Source organism: Prunus mume, linkage group LG4 (assembly GCF_029339155.1).
Source record: "Prunus mume cultivar Tortuosa linkage group LG4, ASM2933915v1, whole genome shotgun sequence".
Lineage (NCBI taxonomy): Eukaryota > Viridiplantae > Streptophyta > Magnoliopsida > Rosales > Rosaceae > Prunus > Prunus mume.
Window position 1 is genome coordinate 22,998,425 of NC_142701.1, and position 16,466 is coordinate 23,014,890.

General features: G+C 36.2%; 2 protein-coding genes and 3 non-coding genes across 6 annotated transcripts; 2 read left to right on the forward strand and 3 right to left on the reverse strand.

Moving 5' to 3' along the window:
- Nucleotides 1-2,157: 2,157 nt before the first annotated feature.
- On the forward strand, nt 2,158-6,962 carry LOC103329335 (Nodulin MtN21 /EamA-like transporter family protein). Of its 2 annotated transcripts, XM_089050645.1 has the most exons (11): nt 2,158-2,476; nt 2,925-3,078; nt 3,256-3,430; nt 3,922-4,037; nt 4,202-4,261; nt 4,777-4,915; nt 5,404-5,470; nt 5,622-5,652; nt 6,097-6,168; nt 6,316-6,381; nt 6,685-6,962. In XM_089050645.1, the coding sequence occupies exons 1-10, from the start codon at nt 2,297-2,299 to the stop codon at nt 6,342-6,344; spliced, it is 1,023 nt and encodes a 340-aa protein (XP_088906771.1). In that variant the 5' UTR covers nt 2,158-2,296; the 3' UTR covers nt 6,345-6,381; nt 6,685-6,962. The 2 variants fall into 2 exon arrangements, with proteins under 2 accessions (XP_088906771.1, XP_008230013.2); XM_008231791.3 differs by lacking the exon at nt 5,622-5,652 and having other exon boundaries at nt 2,160-2,476.
- Nucleotides 6,963-9,416: 2,454 nt separating this feature from the next.
- LOC103329336 (Xanthine/uracil permease family protein) lies at nt 9,417-15,120 on the forward strand. Its single transcript, XM_008231792.3, has 14 exons — nt 9,417-9,706; nt 10,791-10,888; nt 11,001-11,177; nt 11,765-11,865; nt 11,950-12,025; nt 12,510-12,569; nt 12,662-12,849; nt 12,936-13,032; nt 13,234-13,320; nt 13,537-13,595; nt 13,688-13,779; nt 14,134-14,211; nt 14,296-14,456; nt 14,637-15,120. Exons 1-14 carry the CDS (start codon nt 9,631-9,633, stop codon nt 14,847-14,849), a joined length of 1,563 nt encoding a protein of 520 aa, XP_008230014.1. The 5' UTR covers nt 9,417-9,630; the 3' UTR covers nt 14,850-15,120.
- Nucleotides 15,121-15,816: 696 nt separating this feature from the next.
- On the reverse strand, nt 15,817-15,899 carry LOC148918216 (small nucleolar RNA snoR77Y). Its single transcript, XR_016126549.1, has one exon. It is a non-coding gene; the product is annotated as a small nucleolar RNA snoR77Y (small nucleolar RNA).
- A 29-nt stretch (nt 15,900-15,928) lies between these two features.
- On the reverse strand, nt 15,929-16,074 carry LOC148918217 (small nucleolar RNA snoR2/U65). Its single transcript, XR_016126532.1, has one exon. It is a non-coding gene; the product is annotated as a small nucleolar RNA snoR2/U65 (small nucleolar RNA).
- A 60-nt stretch (nt 16,075-16,134) lies between these two features.
- LOC148918218 (small nucleolar RNA Z112) lies at nt 16,135-16,311 on the reverse strand. The gene has a single exon (XR_016126517.1). It is a non-coding gene; the product is annotated as a small nucleolar RNA Z112 (small nucleolar RNA).
- Nucleotides 16,312-16,466: the final 155 nt, after the last annotated feature.

A 16,466-nucleotide genomic window follows, 5' to 3' on the forward strand; every position in this document is an offset into this window, starting at 1 on the left:
TTGGAGGGCATTTACAGATGCATCACGGAGACCTTGAAGGGCTTTAAATATAATTTCATATTGAACTAACAATAAAAATACAGATTTCAATGAAGGCCTATCTTTTGAGATGCCCTATGTGAAAATCTCACATAAAAAATTTACACTCCTATGAAGGTGTTTATAAACAAAGCATCATGACACTTTGATGATAAGTGTGATTAACATTAGAGAGTTGGGCCAATGGGCTTGGCCACAGGCTGGGCTTTGAATTTGACTTTCATTAATAACATTTATATTAATCAAGACTAGGGCCTTGGGCCTATGAAGAAATTTAATTAAGAGACACCCAAATGATTTCCCAAAATACTTAATAAATATAAAATTTTCGTGTCAACACAGTAAAGCCAATACTATTTTCTCGAAAATTTTCAACATGAATCTAGTATAGCCGGGCGGCTATACTATTTATATATGTCTATAAAGACCTGCCTATCGCCTATGCGCCACGTGTTAAACATGTACAGCCGTGCGGCTATACTATTTAAAAAAAATTAAGAAAAACGAGTATAGCCGCACGGCGATACTATTTTTAAAAGACAAGTAGGGGAAAACTGAGTATAGCCAAATATATATATTATTTTTATTCAATAATATGTGAGAATTATGTGTATAATAAGTGAATTTTGTGTGTCTTATTGATATTTTTGTAAAAAAATAGGTATATTAAACATGAGAAATGTGTGTATGTGTATAATACATTATTAAACATGAAATTGCTAGAACGTTTATATCGGTAATAACTCTGAAAAAGTAAAAAATAAAAAAGGTATAATAGATACTCGAGTAATGGCCTAATAGTAATGGATAAGGCTCTTGGGCTATGAGGAAATTTAATTAAGACACCCAAACGATTTCACAAAAGACTTAACAAATATAAATTAATTATTTTGTGGACATTTTCTTTAATTTTGTATATATTAAATTATAATTAAATTATAGAAATTTTTAATTAAAGTAATTCAAAAGGGCTAAGATTTTACTTAATTACATATATTAAATTAAAGAAGTAGGCCAAACAAAAAAGGAAAGAAATTAATTTTATATTTTTAAAATAAAAAATAAAAAAAGAGTATAGCCTGGTGGCTAGACTATTTTTATATATATATATATATAAAGACGATCTACCCATAAAGCCTGTACAAATTTTAAATAATTTGAAAAAACGAGTGTAGTCGTTAGGCTATACGATTTCTTTTAAACAAATTAAAAATAATCGATTTCATGTCGGGTATGTCGACGCCTGTATCAAGATTACAGAGGATTGAAGTGTCCTGATAACCATAGCTTTCGTTAGTATTCTAAGGTGGATATTTTCGCTCGGTATCATTCTTGTTCGGCATTCTGCAAATGTTGATTGAAGGTCAGTTTTCATGGTTTCACATTAAAGTTTAAAATTACATGGGATGTGCATACGCATGTCACTCTCTGCGGACAACCAGCTAACGTTTCCAGCTCTGGTGCGATAGCTAGCAGAGTAGGACATAAAGTTTGGGGGGAAAAAGTCACTTTCTTAATTATTCTTAAATATATGCTTTCCAAACATAAGAAGGCATCGGATTCCCATGAGTTAAAATGTCGACCTCTTAAAGTAGCATCAAATTATGAATTGTCACTATTTATATGGCCCTAAGATATGGTTTGGTTAGCAAGTGTGAGTTAGGCTTCTTAGGTAAGGCAGTATGACCGTTCTCTTGCGTCCAAATTTGATTCTTCTTTCCATGAGGATGGTCGAAGTTTTATTTCCTTTTTTTGTATATTACAATAGCTAAGTGTAATTTTATCGTAAGAAATTATTTGTATTGCGATGATAGAAGAAATTGAAATCAAATGAAGAACATATAAAATTTGGATTTCCATTTCGGATTGGCATTTTTCTAGAAGCAAAGCTCTCATCCTCTGACAAAAAAAGAAGAAGCTCTCGTCTCTTAAAAAAATAAAAAAAAGAGGAAGCAAATTTCTCATAATTAATTAAAAAGCTGATGGCGGGCGAAAACTCGGCACTGCCCGGGAAATTACAACTGTCGATTATGTCCAACTCAGCTGGACAAAGAGTTCGCTTCCCACTGCGGTCGCTCCACGTGGACAGTGCCACCAACTTGACCGTTTACGCGTTGCTTTCCAACGAACAACGCACGCACACTGCATAAGACTAGCATTTGGCATTTCTTCTCCTCCGGGAGATTGAATTTTCAGCTGTTCCTTCCGAAGCAGCCAAAGCTTTTCTAGGGTTTCTGGAGAATTTGGATGCGCGCGAATGGCTTCGTCGGCAGAGACCAGCGACGGAGAGAACGAGCTGGAGCTGATCGTGCGCGACGCATCAGGTTCCGATGATGGCAGCCTGGCCGCCACGGACGAGATAGTCCCTCTCTTAACGCCGCCTGAGAAGCCCAAAATCAATATATTCACCGTCTCTTATCCTCGAAAAGCGCCTAGGGTAAGATTCCATCACTTTAATTTAATCTAATATTTCCTTCTTTTTTTTCAATTTGTTATTATTCACGACGAATTTGAATTGTATATAGATGATAATATTGCTAGGGTTTTATTTATCTAGCTTTTGATAGTGTGGTGTGTTTTGCCCTTTTGGTTGCTGTGAAAATTGAAGAAATCTCATTTTTAAATTTTGCACTTTCAGTTTTCTAGTACTCCACATGCAAAATTTAGTTTAGTAACCAAAGCAGTGAAATTGAAAATACTGGTCATGATTAAATAGTTTATTGCCTTAGTGCCGGAGAGTGATCGTTCAGATTTGGTTCCGTCTCAATTAAGTCTAGTGATTGCTTTGTCATTTTGGAGGGAAATGTAGAAGGAAAAGTAAATCAACGATTGAAGTCTGCAAGGTTATTTTTTGTTGATTACATTGATGTTGTATTTGTTTATAGGATCAGGTAAGGAAACCACTTGAAGCAGAGACATCCCCAGTAGCTCATTTTATTTCATGGGTATGGAGTGGATCGAGATACTCTGGTCTAATGTGTATGGCCATATCATCTACCATCTACTTTGTCATGGAAGTGTTTTCCGAAGTTCTTTCTGGTTAGTAAGTTCTGCACTCTATTTATGACTCAATTGCAAGTCTCATGGCATATGATGCACATAACTTGTTTCAGCCTTGTGTTCTCTCTCTCTCTCTCTCTCTCTCTCTCTATATATATATATATATATATGTATATTTATTCTTTCATTATATTTCACACTGTTTTATTATGGCAGCTCAGCCCATTCCTTTGCTTGAGGCTGCGTTTGCAAGATGTATGATTATCTTGGTATTGTCATTTGTGTGGTTGAGAAAGAGCGGACAGCCAATAGCTGGGCTGGCAAATGTGAAAAATCTTTTGATCTCAAGAGCCCTTATGGGATATCTCTCATTAATAAGTTTCATTTATTGGTGAGTATGTTTTTGCCTGTTTGTTTGGTAGGAGGATTTACTCTCTCTGGTGTTAATGCATTCATGTCATGATACTTACCACGTGGATAGAAGCAGTTTCTGTACTGTATTCTACCAATATGCAAATTACAGTTTATTTACCGTAAATGTAGTTTTGTAAACTGTGTACGAGCTGATCAAAATGAGGCTATGTTCTAAAAAAATATATGTTATCTTATAATGAAGAGCAGAAAATTAGGATACTGTAGGATCTGAAGAGATGAAATACTAATGCATCCATTGGCTAATGGAAGAGCTATTGTTTTAGAGCATTCCAAGTATTTGGCTAACTTATATTTTTAAGTTTGTTTATCTGTCTGATGTTCTTCATGTCCGCTACAGTATGTTTGAAATGCTTTTCAGACAGCTTCTGAGCTCGGCACTTTAAAACTTGTTTCTGTAATGTGTAAACACCACAGAAATAACTTGAATTGGTTCATTTTTCATTTCAGCATTCAAAGGTTACCTTTGTCTCAGGCTATTGTATTGAGCTTTACCACTCCAATTATGGCTTCAATTGTGGCCAGAGTCATTCTACATGAGAAGTATAAAATTGCAGATGTTGGAGGTATGTAGTATATAATGTTTATAATTATTCATTCTTACTCTAGGTTGAAGATAATGTTGCATATTTGAGTCCTTTATGAAGTTGTTAGAATTTGGAAGAGTTTCTTAAACTACCTTTTAATAGTCAGGAAGTGATTCCAATGTCAATTGTCGTTCATTTTCCAGGTCTTGCGTGCAGTTTCTTTGGTGTGCTCTTCATTTTTCGACAAATGCTTACTACGCAAGGTACAGAAGTGAGTTAACATAATCTATATTATACACTAGATGTGGATGCTTTCAATATGTATAAAAGTGTATAGATAATTTTAGGTGTGACACATGCATGTATATCCTGTTGCAAGGCGTATCTTGCCTTTTCACTTTCTGCAAGGAAACAACTCTGAGACAGTAGTCCACTAAGTGCATGTATACTTTATTACAAATGAGGAAGAAAGCGTATATGTGTCTCACTCCCTCTATATGCCTTTTGAGAGAACGCTACGCATAAGATTCTTGACAAAAAAAAAGGTTTAGATTTGTATGTATGAGTGACTGTTAGTAATACATGTGCATGGATCATATTTCAGTAAAATCTGTGAAACTAGTACATTATTGCCTATTAACCTTGAGCAGATTAATGCTTGTAAGAGAAATGGGCATGTAAAAGACACTAGCATAAAATAATGTAACATTTGGGTTGTTTTCTACCACTATTCCCCGAACTCTGGAATACTAACCCTGGAATTATGCATGAGGATTAGATAAAAATGGAGGAAAGAATACAAGTGTCAAGGGAAGCAGCCATACATATGCAATCTTAGCCGGTATATTTTCATCAATAACCGGCGGAATCAGCTACTGCCTTACAAGGGCTGGAGCAAAAGCATCTGATCAGCCACTGTAAGATTGCTGATTGCTTCTTTGTAAATTTAAGTCCTGCATGAAAATGGTTAATAATTATTCTCTGCGCTTTTCAATTATGTTTCACTTGATTAATGCTATAAACTTTAAGCAAATATGAAATTGATGATAATGTGCTATTTCTTTTTATCTTCAAAACCATTAACACTGGAACATTGCCATACTACCCATTATGTTCAAGACCGTTTATGTAGCTTATTTCTTTTTCAGTTTCAGATGGGGTTTATACAAAGAGCATAACCTTTAATTAAGATGTCTATAACTGTTTCAGTTCCATGATTATCAAGGCAAGAAAATATTAAAAGCATGTAAGAGATTATATGATATTATGTTGCATTTCTAAAATGTACATCATACAAGGGGGTAAACACAACATTCTATTGCATCCAAGTGCTATCTTGGAAATTTCAGAAAAATTATTTTTATGTAGTAAAACTACCTAGATAAATTCTCTGTTCAATTTTCAGGCTGACAGTCTTTTCATTTGGTATACTGGCTAGTCCTGCTTCAGGAATTTGTCTTTTTGCCCTTGAGGTAAGTTGATGTCATGGTTGCAACGCTGTGCTTTATAAAGTTGTTATTTCGAGTCTGCCACACTCCTTGTTTAATATATCACTGATTGCCTAGCAACTTAAAACCCTCATTTACCTCTATTTTTTAATCTTTAATCTTTATTTTATTCAAGGGAGGCGGAGGGGAGATTCACAATCTTGCCAGTATGATGTTATCCAGATTTATTTTCTGTTACCAATTCATAGAGATCTATCTGATTATAAATTATTAACAGATGCTGACTTTTATGACAAATGAAGGATTATTATGGCGGCTATTAATTTCTTGTTGAATTTATGGTTATGAATTGATGCTGATTATGATATCTTTTTCTTACAAACAAGTGGGCTAGCTGGAGAGGGGTTGTTTCTGGTGCACTTCCAGTGTTATATAGTATAATTTGTTGAAGCCTTGGACAGAGTCTAGACAGATATCTCCTCTAGATTATTGTTATTAGTTTCTTTTGCAATTTTTTGAGTTGAATGCTTTGACTTCGTAATGGCTGTGAGTCATACATTTAGCTTCAATGCTTTCTGGTTATTGTTCTTTTGATGTTATATGCAATTTTTAGGTGTGCTAAATATTTACTTTTTTTTCTTTTTTTTCAGGAATTTGTTTTCCCGGATGTTTATTCATTTTCAGTTATGCTTGTACTTGGTGTTCTGGCCTTCTTTGCAGAGGTGCTGTTCTGAACTTTTCTTTTCCCTATCTTTTTCTGTCACACACAGAATTGTGATGCAATGAAGCATGCACTCAACTATAGACTTCTTTTTCTCCGATAATGCCCCAGCAGTTATGGACTTCTCAATTTGTGTGGTCAATTTCAGGTATTTTTAGCTCGTGGACTGCAGCTTGAGAAAACCGGCAAAGTTGCAAATGTTATATACATGGAGGTAACTTTCCTGTTTGAATGTAATTATCACTCGCATGATTTTGATTCTTAATCATGTAAAATGTGATGGGAATGAGATCTTGTAAAAGTATGGGCTGTTTGGTATGAGGAAACAGAACACAATTGGAAAATCTAGAAAGTGGCAATAATTACTATATTAAATCAGATAAAGAAACAAAAGAAAACATCATGAACATGAGAAGAAATTTTGGTTCAAATGTTAGCCACGATTCATCAACACTCTGGAGAACTTTTTAACCACAGAAAATGCTACCCAGTTTATTCTTGTTTTTCTTTGTTTCAGGCTGCCCTGTCACAATTATGGGGCATTGGTTCCTCAAGGATTGCTCTATCGTTTGGTCGAATTTTTGGATGTCTGCTTATTTTCGTTTCTGTTTGTTGCACCATGTATATTGGACCTGATAAAGAAATGGAATGAAAGATGCAATTTCTTCTGATTTGTTAAAAGTTGGGCACCTCATTTGTTGTACTCAACCTGTTCATTTGTAGAGTTCTTAAAATTGTATACATTGTTACAATGCAAGGTAGCAAGCAAATACAGAGCCTTCGTTTCTTGATTCACCTTTGATTCTTTTTACCACCTCTATAATCTTGCAACAACTGATTGACAAGCTTATCCTTATGGATGCAAACAAATAGAGCCTTCATTTCTGGCAAATGGATCACAATTACAGGTATCTGGGAGCATAGTCACCAACAGTGGACAATTTCTAGCCGTTGATGCATGTGAGCCTCATATGCATTAGTGACTGGGAATCAACCGCTCCCATGTGGTCAACTGATCCAAGCACAACTCAAAAGTATTTCTTCGTATAGGAAGAAGAGTTAATCAAGTGCATAACTGAGGTTTAGAATTTGGAGAACAAACTTAAAAATCAAAGAGAGCACTATTGCCCAGAGGCAGAGATGTCCTTGCTGGATTACTTGATAGGGAGACCGGAGAGTGACAACTCAGTTGCAGAAATTTGAAATCCTGAGCAGCTAAGCTGACGTTATTCTCTTTTTGATATGCTGATATTCTCTCTCGGGCACATAATTGATGATAGTTGTTGCCATAAATGAGTACGGAAGACGAGCCATTACATTACTCTCCTGATTGCCTAAAAAATTTGCCTAAAAAATTTGGATTAAAAAAAAAACCCAATTTTTTTTTTTTTTTTATAAATTTGAAAGAAAATAATATCATCAAGTGAGACTGAAAACAATACAAGACGTCTTTACCTTACTAATAACACCTCATATGTTAAAAATAACAATCTTATAACACGTGACTGTATATCGTAATATTTTATAATCTCTTCATAATAACAGACATGTCTGCACAATATACCATACAACACTTGCATAGCAATGTAATTTTCAATAGTCTCTTACGATGGCAGGACTATTTTAACTGGTCGTGGAGGTGGTCCTCTTCTTATCGGTAAGTACAAGCAATCATACAGTATACAATCTGTCCTATCTGTTCGTAAACCTCAATTCAGGTGGCCTCATGCAAACTTTTGTTACCAATAAAAGGATTTACAAATACCGAAAATATCGGGGCTATCTATTTTATAAAAAAATACTGCTTGCTTCCTTCACCGGAAGGAGATGCTCATATTTTTTGTAAATTACTGTTTGTCACATGTATAATTTGTCTTTAATCACGGTTTAACATATGTGCAAAACTAATTCACCAAAAACACAATAAAAAAACTTATATACACATGTTATACTGCCATTAGTAGGAATGTAGAAGTTCCTACATACAGGGAAATAAAATAAATATTTTCCTCTTTGTTTTTTTAAATTTGAAAAATATCCAAAGCCGAAGGCCTCCTATATTTTAGGCTGGCAATGCATCCAAACCAAGCCAAGTCCACGATAGAGGAAGATAGAGAGAGAAAAAGAGGGGCTTTTTTAAGAGATTCTTATCTTGTAAGTTTGAAAACGAAAGAAAAGCTCAGATATGGTTTTGGTTAGAAATGGGTTGTGTTTGTTTTTTTTGGTTTTTCAAATTCTTCCACGGGAATCGGATTTTTGTAGGGAATGGAATGTCATGCTCATGGTGGGAAACTGGGAAGTGGGAATATAAAAGGGAAGCGAAGAGAGAGAAGAGGCAAGTCTTCTTAGCCGAATGCTCACTCACCCCCACGTGCAAACCGCGCCACCCTTCCTTCTTTGACTTTACGCTGACCCTTTATAAATTTGGTCCCCCTCCTGCCACATATTTACCTCCATTGCCCTTCTTTAGCAGGCCCAGCACATATATTCTCTCACTTTTTTTCTTTTTCTTTTTCCAATCGCAAGGGAAAAATCCAAATTCCAAATCAAGACACAATTAATGTCATTAAATGCCTTTCAACTTCAATGGTAAATCATTCACCTGAAAATGAGCCATAATGCAGCTCAACGACTTGCTCTACCTACCTACAACCATCACTCACTCTCTGTGTTACCAACAATGACCTTCTCTTAACCAATAGTTGAAGTTCAAATAGAGAGCTCTAGTTGGTTTTGTTAACCACTTTGTTAGTTACAATCGACACGTAGATAATTATCAATCATTAATTAATGTAGAACTCAAATATACACGTGACGACTATATATAATTAGCATTTTTCATTTAATAATTACACTTGTTAACCTTTGATTGATGAATCCCGCCTCAATTGAAAGTCCCAAATCATTGCGTATACGTGACAATTATGATTTTCAACTCGTTCAAAAGAAAGTTGTAATATATGTAACCCAATGCTTGCTCAGTCATAATTGGTAGAGTGATGAATGCTTATTGGAAAAAAATACATTGGAGGGTGATGTTATGGATGCACTCAACAGTCATAAAGTGACAGAAAATCCTTTCCTTGGGCCCCTAAAAACCTTATCAAAAGATTTGCCGTACAACAAAAAATAGGGATAAAAGCGTCTTTTCGGAGTTATTCCATCGGAAAATTGTTGGAAGGTGCAATGGCCCGAATGGGAAGGGTAAATGTGTAATCTGAAACTGTTTAAAGGAGCAGGCTAGCCGACGACAGCAGAGAGAGCGTCACAGAGAGGCTTTGTGTTTTGCTTTGCATGTTGTTCCTTCTTTCTTTTCTCTGTGCCTTTATTTATTTCTAGCTCACTTGCTTTTATTGTGTGCTCACTTTATATCTGCACTTTACTTTGTTATTCCTTCTTCTTCTTCTTCTTCTTTTGATTCCTGGGTTGTGTGGAAAGCACTCTCAGCTCATCTGCTTCACCAATGGCTGACATTACCCACCTTCCCATGGAACAGCTCCAAGACCTTGAGTATTGCATAGATTCCAACCCTCCTTGGGGTATGCTCTGTCTCTCTCTGTCTCTTGTTTTCACTTTCTCTACACCAACTATCTGAATAACAAATGGGCGTGTATGTTCCAGTAGCTATCTCTTCTCTCTCTCTCTCTTCTCTCTCTCTCTCTATCTGACTATATCTGCCTCCATTTTTTGTAATCTGGTCATGGGGTTTTAGTGCCAAAGAACATTGTTTTAGAGATATGGGATTGTGGGTTTTTAAGTTTTTGTTGTCAAGTTTGAAGCTTTAGTGCTTACTGAGATTGTAGTTACTGGTATTTGATATTTCTTCATCGACTATAATTTGAAGCAATGTGGCATAACTTGACATTGTGTGTATGAGAAACATTTCTTTTCAAGAAAACGTTGTTTCTTTGCGTGTATTTCTATGAGTAATGAGAAAATCTTGGAATTTGAACATGTATCGCTATCAGACTGGTGGGTCATGCGGTTTCATTATTTAGAACTTGGAACAGATTAGTTTATGTACTTTGTTTGGTTGCTGGGAATATTAAATTTGTAATTGGTTGGTGTAAGTTGATGTCACATCGTGCTTGACCGAAAATAAAAAGGTTAATGTGGCATCATTACAAGTTAAAGGACTTGCGTTGTGAAATGCAGCAACATATTAGGAAATTCTCAAGTTGAAGCTGTAGCTTAAAGTGCTACTGATGGTGTAATGAGTGTGTCTTCTCATTTCTTGGTTACCAAACAGAGGTTTGGTAGTCATCGGGATAATACTTTATGTTAAGAATATAGTAATGTGTGGACTGTAGTTACCAATTTGCCCATCAGGGAAAAGCTTCTCCATTGCTTGTGGAACTGCTGCTGATTAGTACTTTTGTTATTGTGTATCATTAGTGGCAAGAAGGATGATGTTAGAATTGTGACTGGCACGCACGTGTTAATAATCATGGTTTAGACATGGCATCTAATGATAAATATGTGCATTCTTGAGGTTTAGTACTCAAGACCAATTGGCAAAATGCAAAAAGAAAAGAAATGTTTGCCCTGTAGGATAGATTATTAGGGGTATTGAGAAAGTATGCAAGTTGCTTATATGTATAATTTTTAAATTTTGTTTTGCAGTTGAAACCATAGTTCTAGCATTTCAAAACTACATCATGATGCTGGGTACAAGTGTAATGATTCCTTCAGCCCTTGTCCCTGCAATGGGTGGAAGCGATGTAAGCCCGTCTTCTTGCAAACTAACAACTTTACTCTCGCAATCATGTTTAGTCACTTTGATAAAATTTTCTTCTTTCTGTTATCTTAAACCATTTTCTCGTTCTCAAACAGGGTGATAAGGCACGAGTCATACAAACACTCCTCTTTGTAGCTGGAATTAACACACTTCTCCAAGCACTTTTTGGAACCAGGTTGCCTACTGTAGTTGGAGGCTCCTTTTCTTATGTCATTCCCATAGCTTATATTGTAAGCGACTCCAAACTGCAACGGATTATTGAACCCCATGAAGTAAGTAACTCTCTTAGTACTTCCCTTCACCCCCTTGGAAGTGTGTCTGGGAATATATGCATCAACAATACCATGGCATTTTAATGCACCAATTAAGAAAGAAGAATTCATATACTGATTTACTATTAGCCGGCTTCGGAAGGATTAGTACCTTTAGTATCAACCTCTTCTTAGAGGCAGACCCATGGTTTCACTGCTGGGATGGACCTGCCTTTGAGAGGAATATGCAGAAAGGAAGCTTAATTGCAAGCTTACCCGGCTAAATGCGATAACTTCCAGAATTGGTGAAATCATTTAAAATGCATCATATCAAGGAGCTTAACATTGGTTCAGGAATCTTTGCATAAGCCGTTGGCCTTTCTTTTTTATTTTTACATGTATATCAGTCATTTCAAGACTGAATAGGAGGTCAGATAAGTTCATCTGATTCATAAGTTTTGTGACTCTGATATTACAATTCATGTAAAATGTAGACCTCAATCCCATCAGATATTTCTGCATTTATTTCCTATTCAGCAATTGTACTTAAGCACCTTTCTGATTTGGTAGGGTATTGAAAGAGATCTTCCCATGTCATTGGTTTGCAGAGATTTATTCAAACAATGCGTGCTATCCAAGGAGCTCTAATTGTAGCTTCAAGCATACAAATCATTCTGGGTTACAGCCAAGTTTGGGGTCTCTTCTCACGGTATGCTAATAGTAGAAGATATAGTGAAAAGTTTTAGCTTCTAAATCATAATAGATTGCCAGCATCATATGGGTTATTTTGCAGGTTTTTCAGTCCACTTGGCATGGCACCTGTAGTTGGATTGGTTGGCTTGGGATTGTTTGAGCGGGGGTTTCCTGCGGTAAGTTTTTCTATGACAATGTATTGTTCCATTCAGTTGACCCCAAATGAGCTTCCATGTTGTGTGGTTAGTGCCTCTTTACGAGCAGCATTTCTTTTTCTGGACAATCACCATTGATTTGTTCTAGAATATTGTACAATTCTGGAAGCTAACTTCAAGAGGGCCAAGAGGGCCAATCTGAGGATTTTGGCATATAAAATTTTCACCTTTTTCCATAGAGTATTTACCCTCTCAATGAATTTTTCAATGAAAATTTGAACATCCCATCTTTTCCTGCAGAATCTCTACGTAGTATTTTTATTTTTGACTGAATTATTAAAACCTAATGAGAACTGAACATTGTGACTTTCTAGATAAGCATACTTCATGTAGTTTGTTCTTTTTACCATATATCTGATGGAAACCTTACATTCCACTTTTGCAAATTTTGTAGTTCCTTCTCTTTGGAAATTATGCTAGTATATAATTTCAATATTTGTTTCAGTTGGGAAATTGTGTGGAAATTGGAATTCCAATGCTGTTGATGGTCATTGGTTTGTCCCAAGTAAGTGCTTTTGCATTTTGCATTATCATTTTATTGACGCTTGTATTAATCATTTCTTTCCTTCATCAGATTTTTGGTTTGTTTATTCTCAGTATCTGAAGCATGTGAGACCATTTAGAGGTGTCCCTATTTTTGAGCGGTTTCCAGTATTGTTTTGTGTCGCAATCATTTGGATCTATTCCCTTCTCTTAACTGCCGGTGGGGCTTACCGTGACAAACCTGTTAGAACTCAAATCAGCTGCCGTACAGACAGGGAAAATCTCATATCTACTGCCCCATGGTATGCCAAAGAAGAATTTGCCTTCTCATAATGTGCCTTCTGAATATTTTCTGGTCTTGAGATCTTTTCTTATTATGCCATATCAGGTTCAAGTTCCCATATCCTCTGCAGTGGGGTCCTCCTACATTTTCAGCTGGTCACTCATTTGCAATGATGTCAGCTGTTCTTGTTTCAATGGTTGAGGTATTTATTATTGTTCTTTATTATATTTATGATTTGCTACATTGCTTCACTAATCAACGACAAGCCTTAGTCTGCCATCTTTGTTATGTGGCTTAAGAGTTGGGAATATGTCAGCTTCCTCTTTTTACATGTCTCTGTAATAGGACTGACTGCCTCATCAAAAGCACTTTTTGAGTCCTGACAGTTACTTATATATTGCAGTCAACAGGTGCATACAAGGCAGCATCAAGATTGGCGATTGCCACTCCTCCTCCTGCTTATGTATTGAGCCGGGGTATTGGCTGGCAGGTGAACTAATCTCAAACACTTGTGACTTTTGTGGCATACATCAGGCTAGCATCATGAACATAATACAAAGATTGAAGATATAGAATATTGTTTAGGCAACTCTCATTATAACAATTTTTTTTCTGGGGATCTAATGGTGATTCTAATATGTTGACTTCTAAATCACTATGTGCATTGCTTAAAAGCTGACTGGTTTTTTATATTTATCATTTTCAGGGAATTGGCATTTTGCTTGATGGACTTTTTGGTACAGGCACTGGTTCTACTGTTTCTGTGTAAGACACCACAATAGATTTCTGCAAAGCTTGTTCTGTGGTCTTCTCCCATTTAAAGTTTTTTTTACGAAGATCTTGATCATCTGTACCAGGGAAAATGTAGGACTTCTTGGACTGACCCGAGTTGGAAGTCGTAGAGTTGTTCAAATTTCTGCTGGATTCATGATATTCTTCTCAATCTTCGGTCAGTATTATTAACTCTATGAGACTCAAGGAAGTCCAGGTCCTAATTGGGAGCAATGCAATTCTTAGCTGCTCAACGGATCACCTTTTATATGGAACTTCCACATCTAATGGCTAGGTCTTGAAAGAAATCTAAGAAAGAATGTCATGTTCTTTTCCATTCAAAAGTTGAGGGTCTGAATATAAATCAAGTCTTTGCCATTGCATTTTCTCTTCCCTTTCGATTTTAGCTATAGCATTCAAGTGTAGGATTTTAGTAAAGCTAAAGTTACATATAGTAGTCAGCCTTAATGGTTTCTCATTTGGGATTCAAAAGATAGTCCATGATTCATTTCCCTCTCTAATCCTTTTGCAGGTAAATTTGGGGCTGTATTTGCATCTATACCCTTCCCAATATATGCAGCACTATACTGTGTTGTCTTTGGCCTCGTGGGTATGTCACAAGACAAGCTTAAGTAAGATTACTTATTATTTTCTTCTTTCACTCTCTTCACAAATATTCCGTGCCTGTTTGCAGGTTCAGTAGGCTTGTCATTTCTTCAGTTCACAAACATGAACTCTATGAGAAACCTCATTATCACTGGGCTTTCCCTGTTCCTTGGGATATCTGTCCCTCGGTTCTTCAACGAATATTGGAATCCTTCGCACCATGGTCTCGTCCATACCAACGCTGGATGGGTGAGTAATATCCTAACAAAACTCTAGTATTCATTCCGGTTAAGGTCTACGATATAACTGGATATCTGCAAATGAAGCACATGTTCATCTTGCTTGAACTAAAACAAGCTATGGGACACATTCACAGAATGGCTTTTGCAACTCTTTGGCCATTGATACTATAATCTTGTGTCTTTGCAGTTCAATGCATTTTTGAATACCATATTCTCCTCTCCTCCGACGGTGGGGTTGATCGTTGCGGTGTTTCTCGACAACACCTTAGAGGTGGAAAAATCAAAGAAAGATAGAGGGATGCCATGGTGGGTTAAGTTCAGAACATTCAGAGGAGACAACAGAAATGAAGAGTTCTACACTTTGCCATTTAATCTCAACAGATTCTTCCCACCTACGTAGCAGGCAGGATTTGGATGAAAGTTGAGACCAACAATCGAGCCAAGCAATCCAATTCCAATATTCTAACAATGATTGTTCATCTCCATTAGCGTAGTAGTAGTGTATCCAATCCAAGGATTATCTTACCAAATGCGAATTTTTCTTCTGCTTAAATATTTTTTTGTGGGCCTCTTTGTCATTAGGTCCAGAATAGGAGATTGTAGATCATTTCATCCATGTCCTCTTTTTGTAGCCCAAAATAATGAAGGAATATAATTTATTTATTTCTCTACCGAAGTTTTGAAAATTTGCAAAGTACCCATTACACCGTTCGGAGCAATTGCTACCACAGGCTGGATTCAAGTTCCAATATCCGGTATAGTGTATGTGAATTTAGTACATTATCACTCTCAATAAGAAAGGATTTGGAAATAGTTCTGAAGTGGCATTTTAGAAACACCATAGCTTGATCATCAAATGATTTATATTTGATTTGTGTCCCAAGGAAAATTGATTTAGTTTGATTCAGAGGAAGATTGAACTAAAACTTCTGATCTGCCATCATCACAACTAGTTTGTATTTCCTGGTGAAAGGGTCAATTTTGATTTCACCTTGCCACTCTATTTCACGATGCCAATCAATTCAACCAATTCATTAACGTAGTGCATTATTTGGTCATATTAAGCATGAAGTTTTACATTAATGAAATTAAAACCTCGAGGCCCATTTTGATAATGATTTTCTAATCCGGAGAGTAAAATGTAGTTAATCCAATTTTACATTTTAAAAGATTAATTTTTCATAAGAACGTATTAAATGATTATATCAATTCTTGGATATGGAAAAGTTTTTAGCCGAAAAAGCCATTTCTGTACAAACCTTGTGAAAATGGCAAAATAAATCAACCCAAAATCAAAAAATTTCTTTTCGTAAAAAATCAAAGCAATATTTTTGTTTTGAAAAATGAAAATAGTAAAATTAAATTTTCTGAAGCCTCAGAAAGCCAGTCGTTTTTCATCAAAGAATATTCAGTCGGTAATTCCAACTAAAACATAAATCCTCATTGGCTTCAATTACTCAATAAACAAAAATAAAAATAAAATGTAATCGCAGTAAATCGGCTCCGTGGACCAGAGTGTTATAGGATCCACAGGTTCCTATCAGAATGCGAAAGGGATCGCTGTTGGTTCAATGTAGCATCGTCGGTCAAGGCTATTTCAGCTACCGGCGACGTGGCATCGAACCTTCAAATTATCGGGAAAAGAAGAAAAAATTGGAAATTAATAATTTCAAGAAGATAATTTCGACCCTCAGAATCCCGTTCCAAATCACACACACGGCGGTACACCGGAGCCACCTGTTCCCGACCAATGAACAAATCATCGGCGGATGGGAAGAAGCGGCTCTTTCCGTGTTGCCGCCGCTGTTTAAAGTGTCATACGGCACTTCCTATCACTTTGGGCATTCTTCCTCATTGGTATCAATCAGGCTGCAACTACAAAAACATTAACCCTAAAACACTATAACCATAAAGCCCTGAAACCCCCAATCGAGAATAGAGACCAACTGCGGGAACAAGTTTAACCAATAGAGCGAGGAGTCGCCAATTCATGGAAGATAAAATGAGAGGAGGCTTT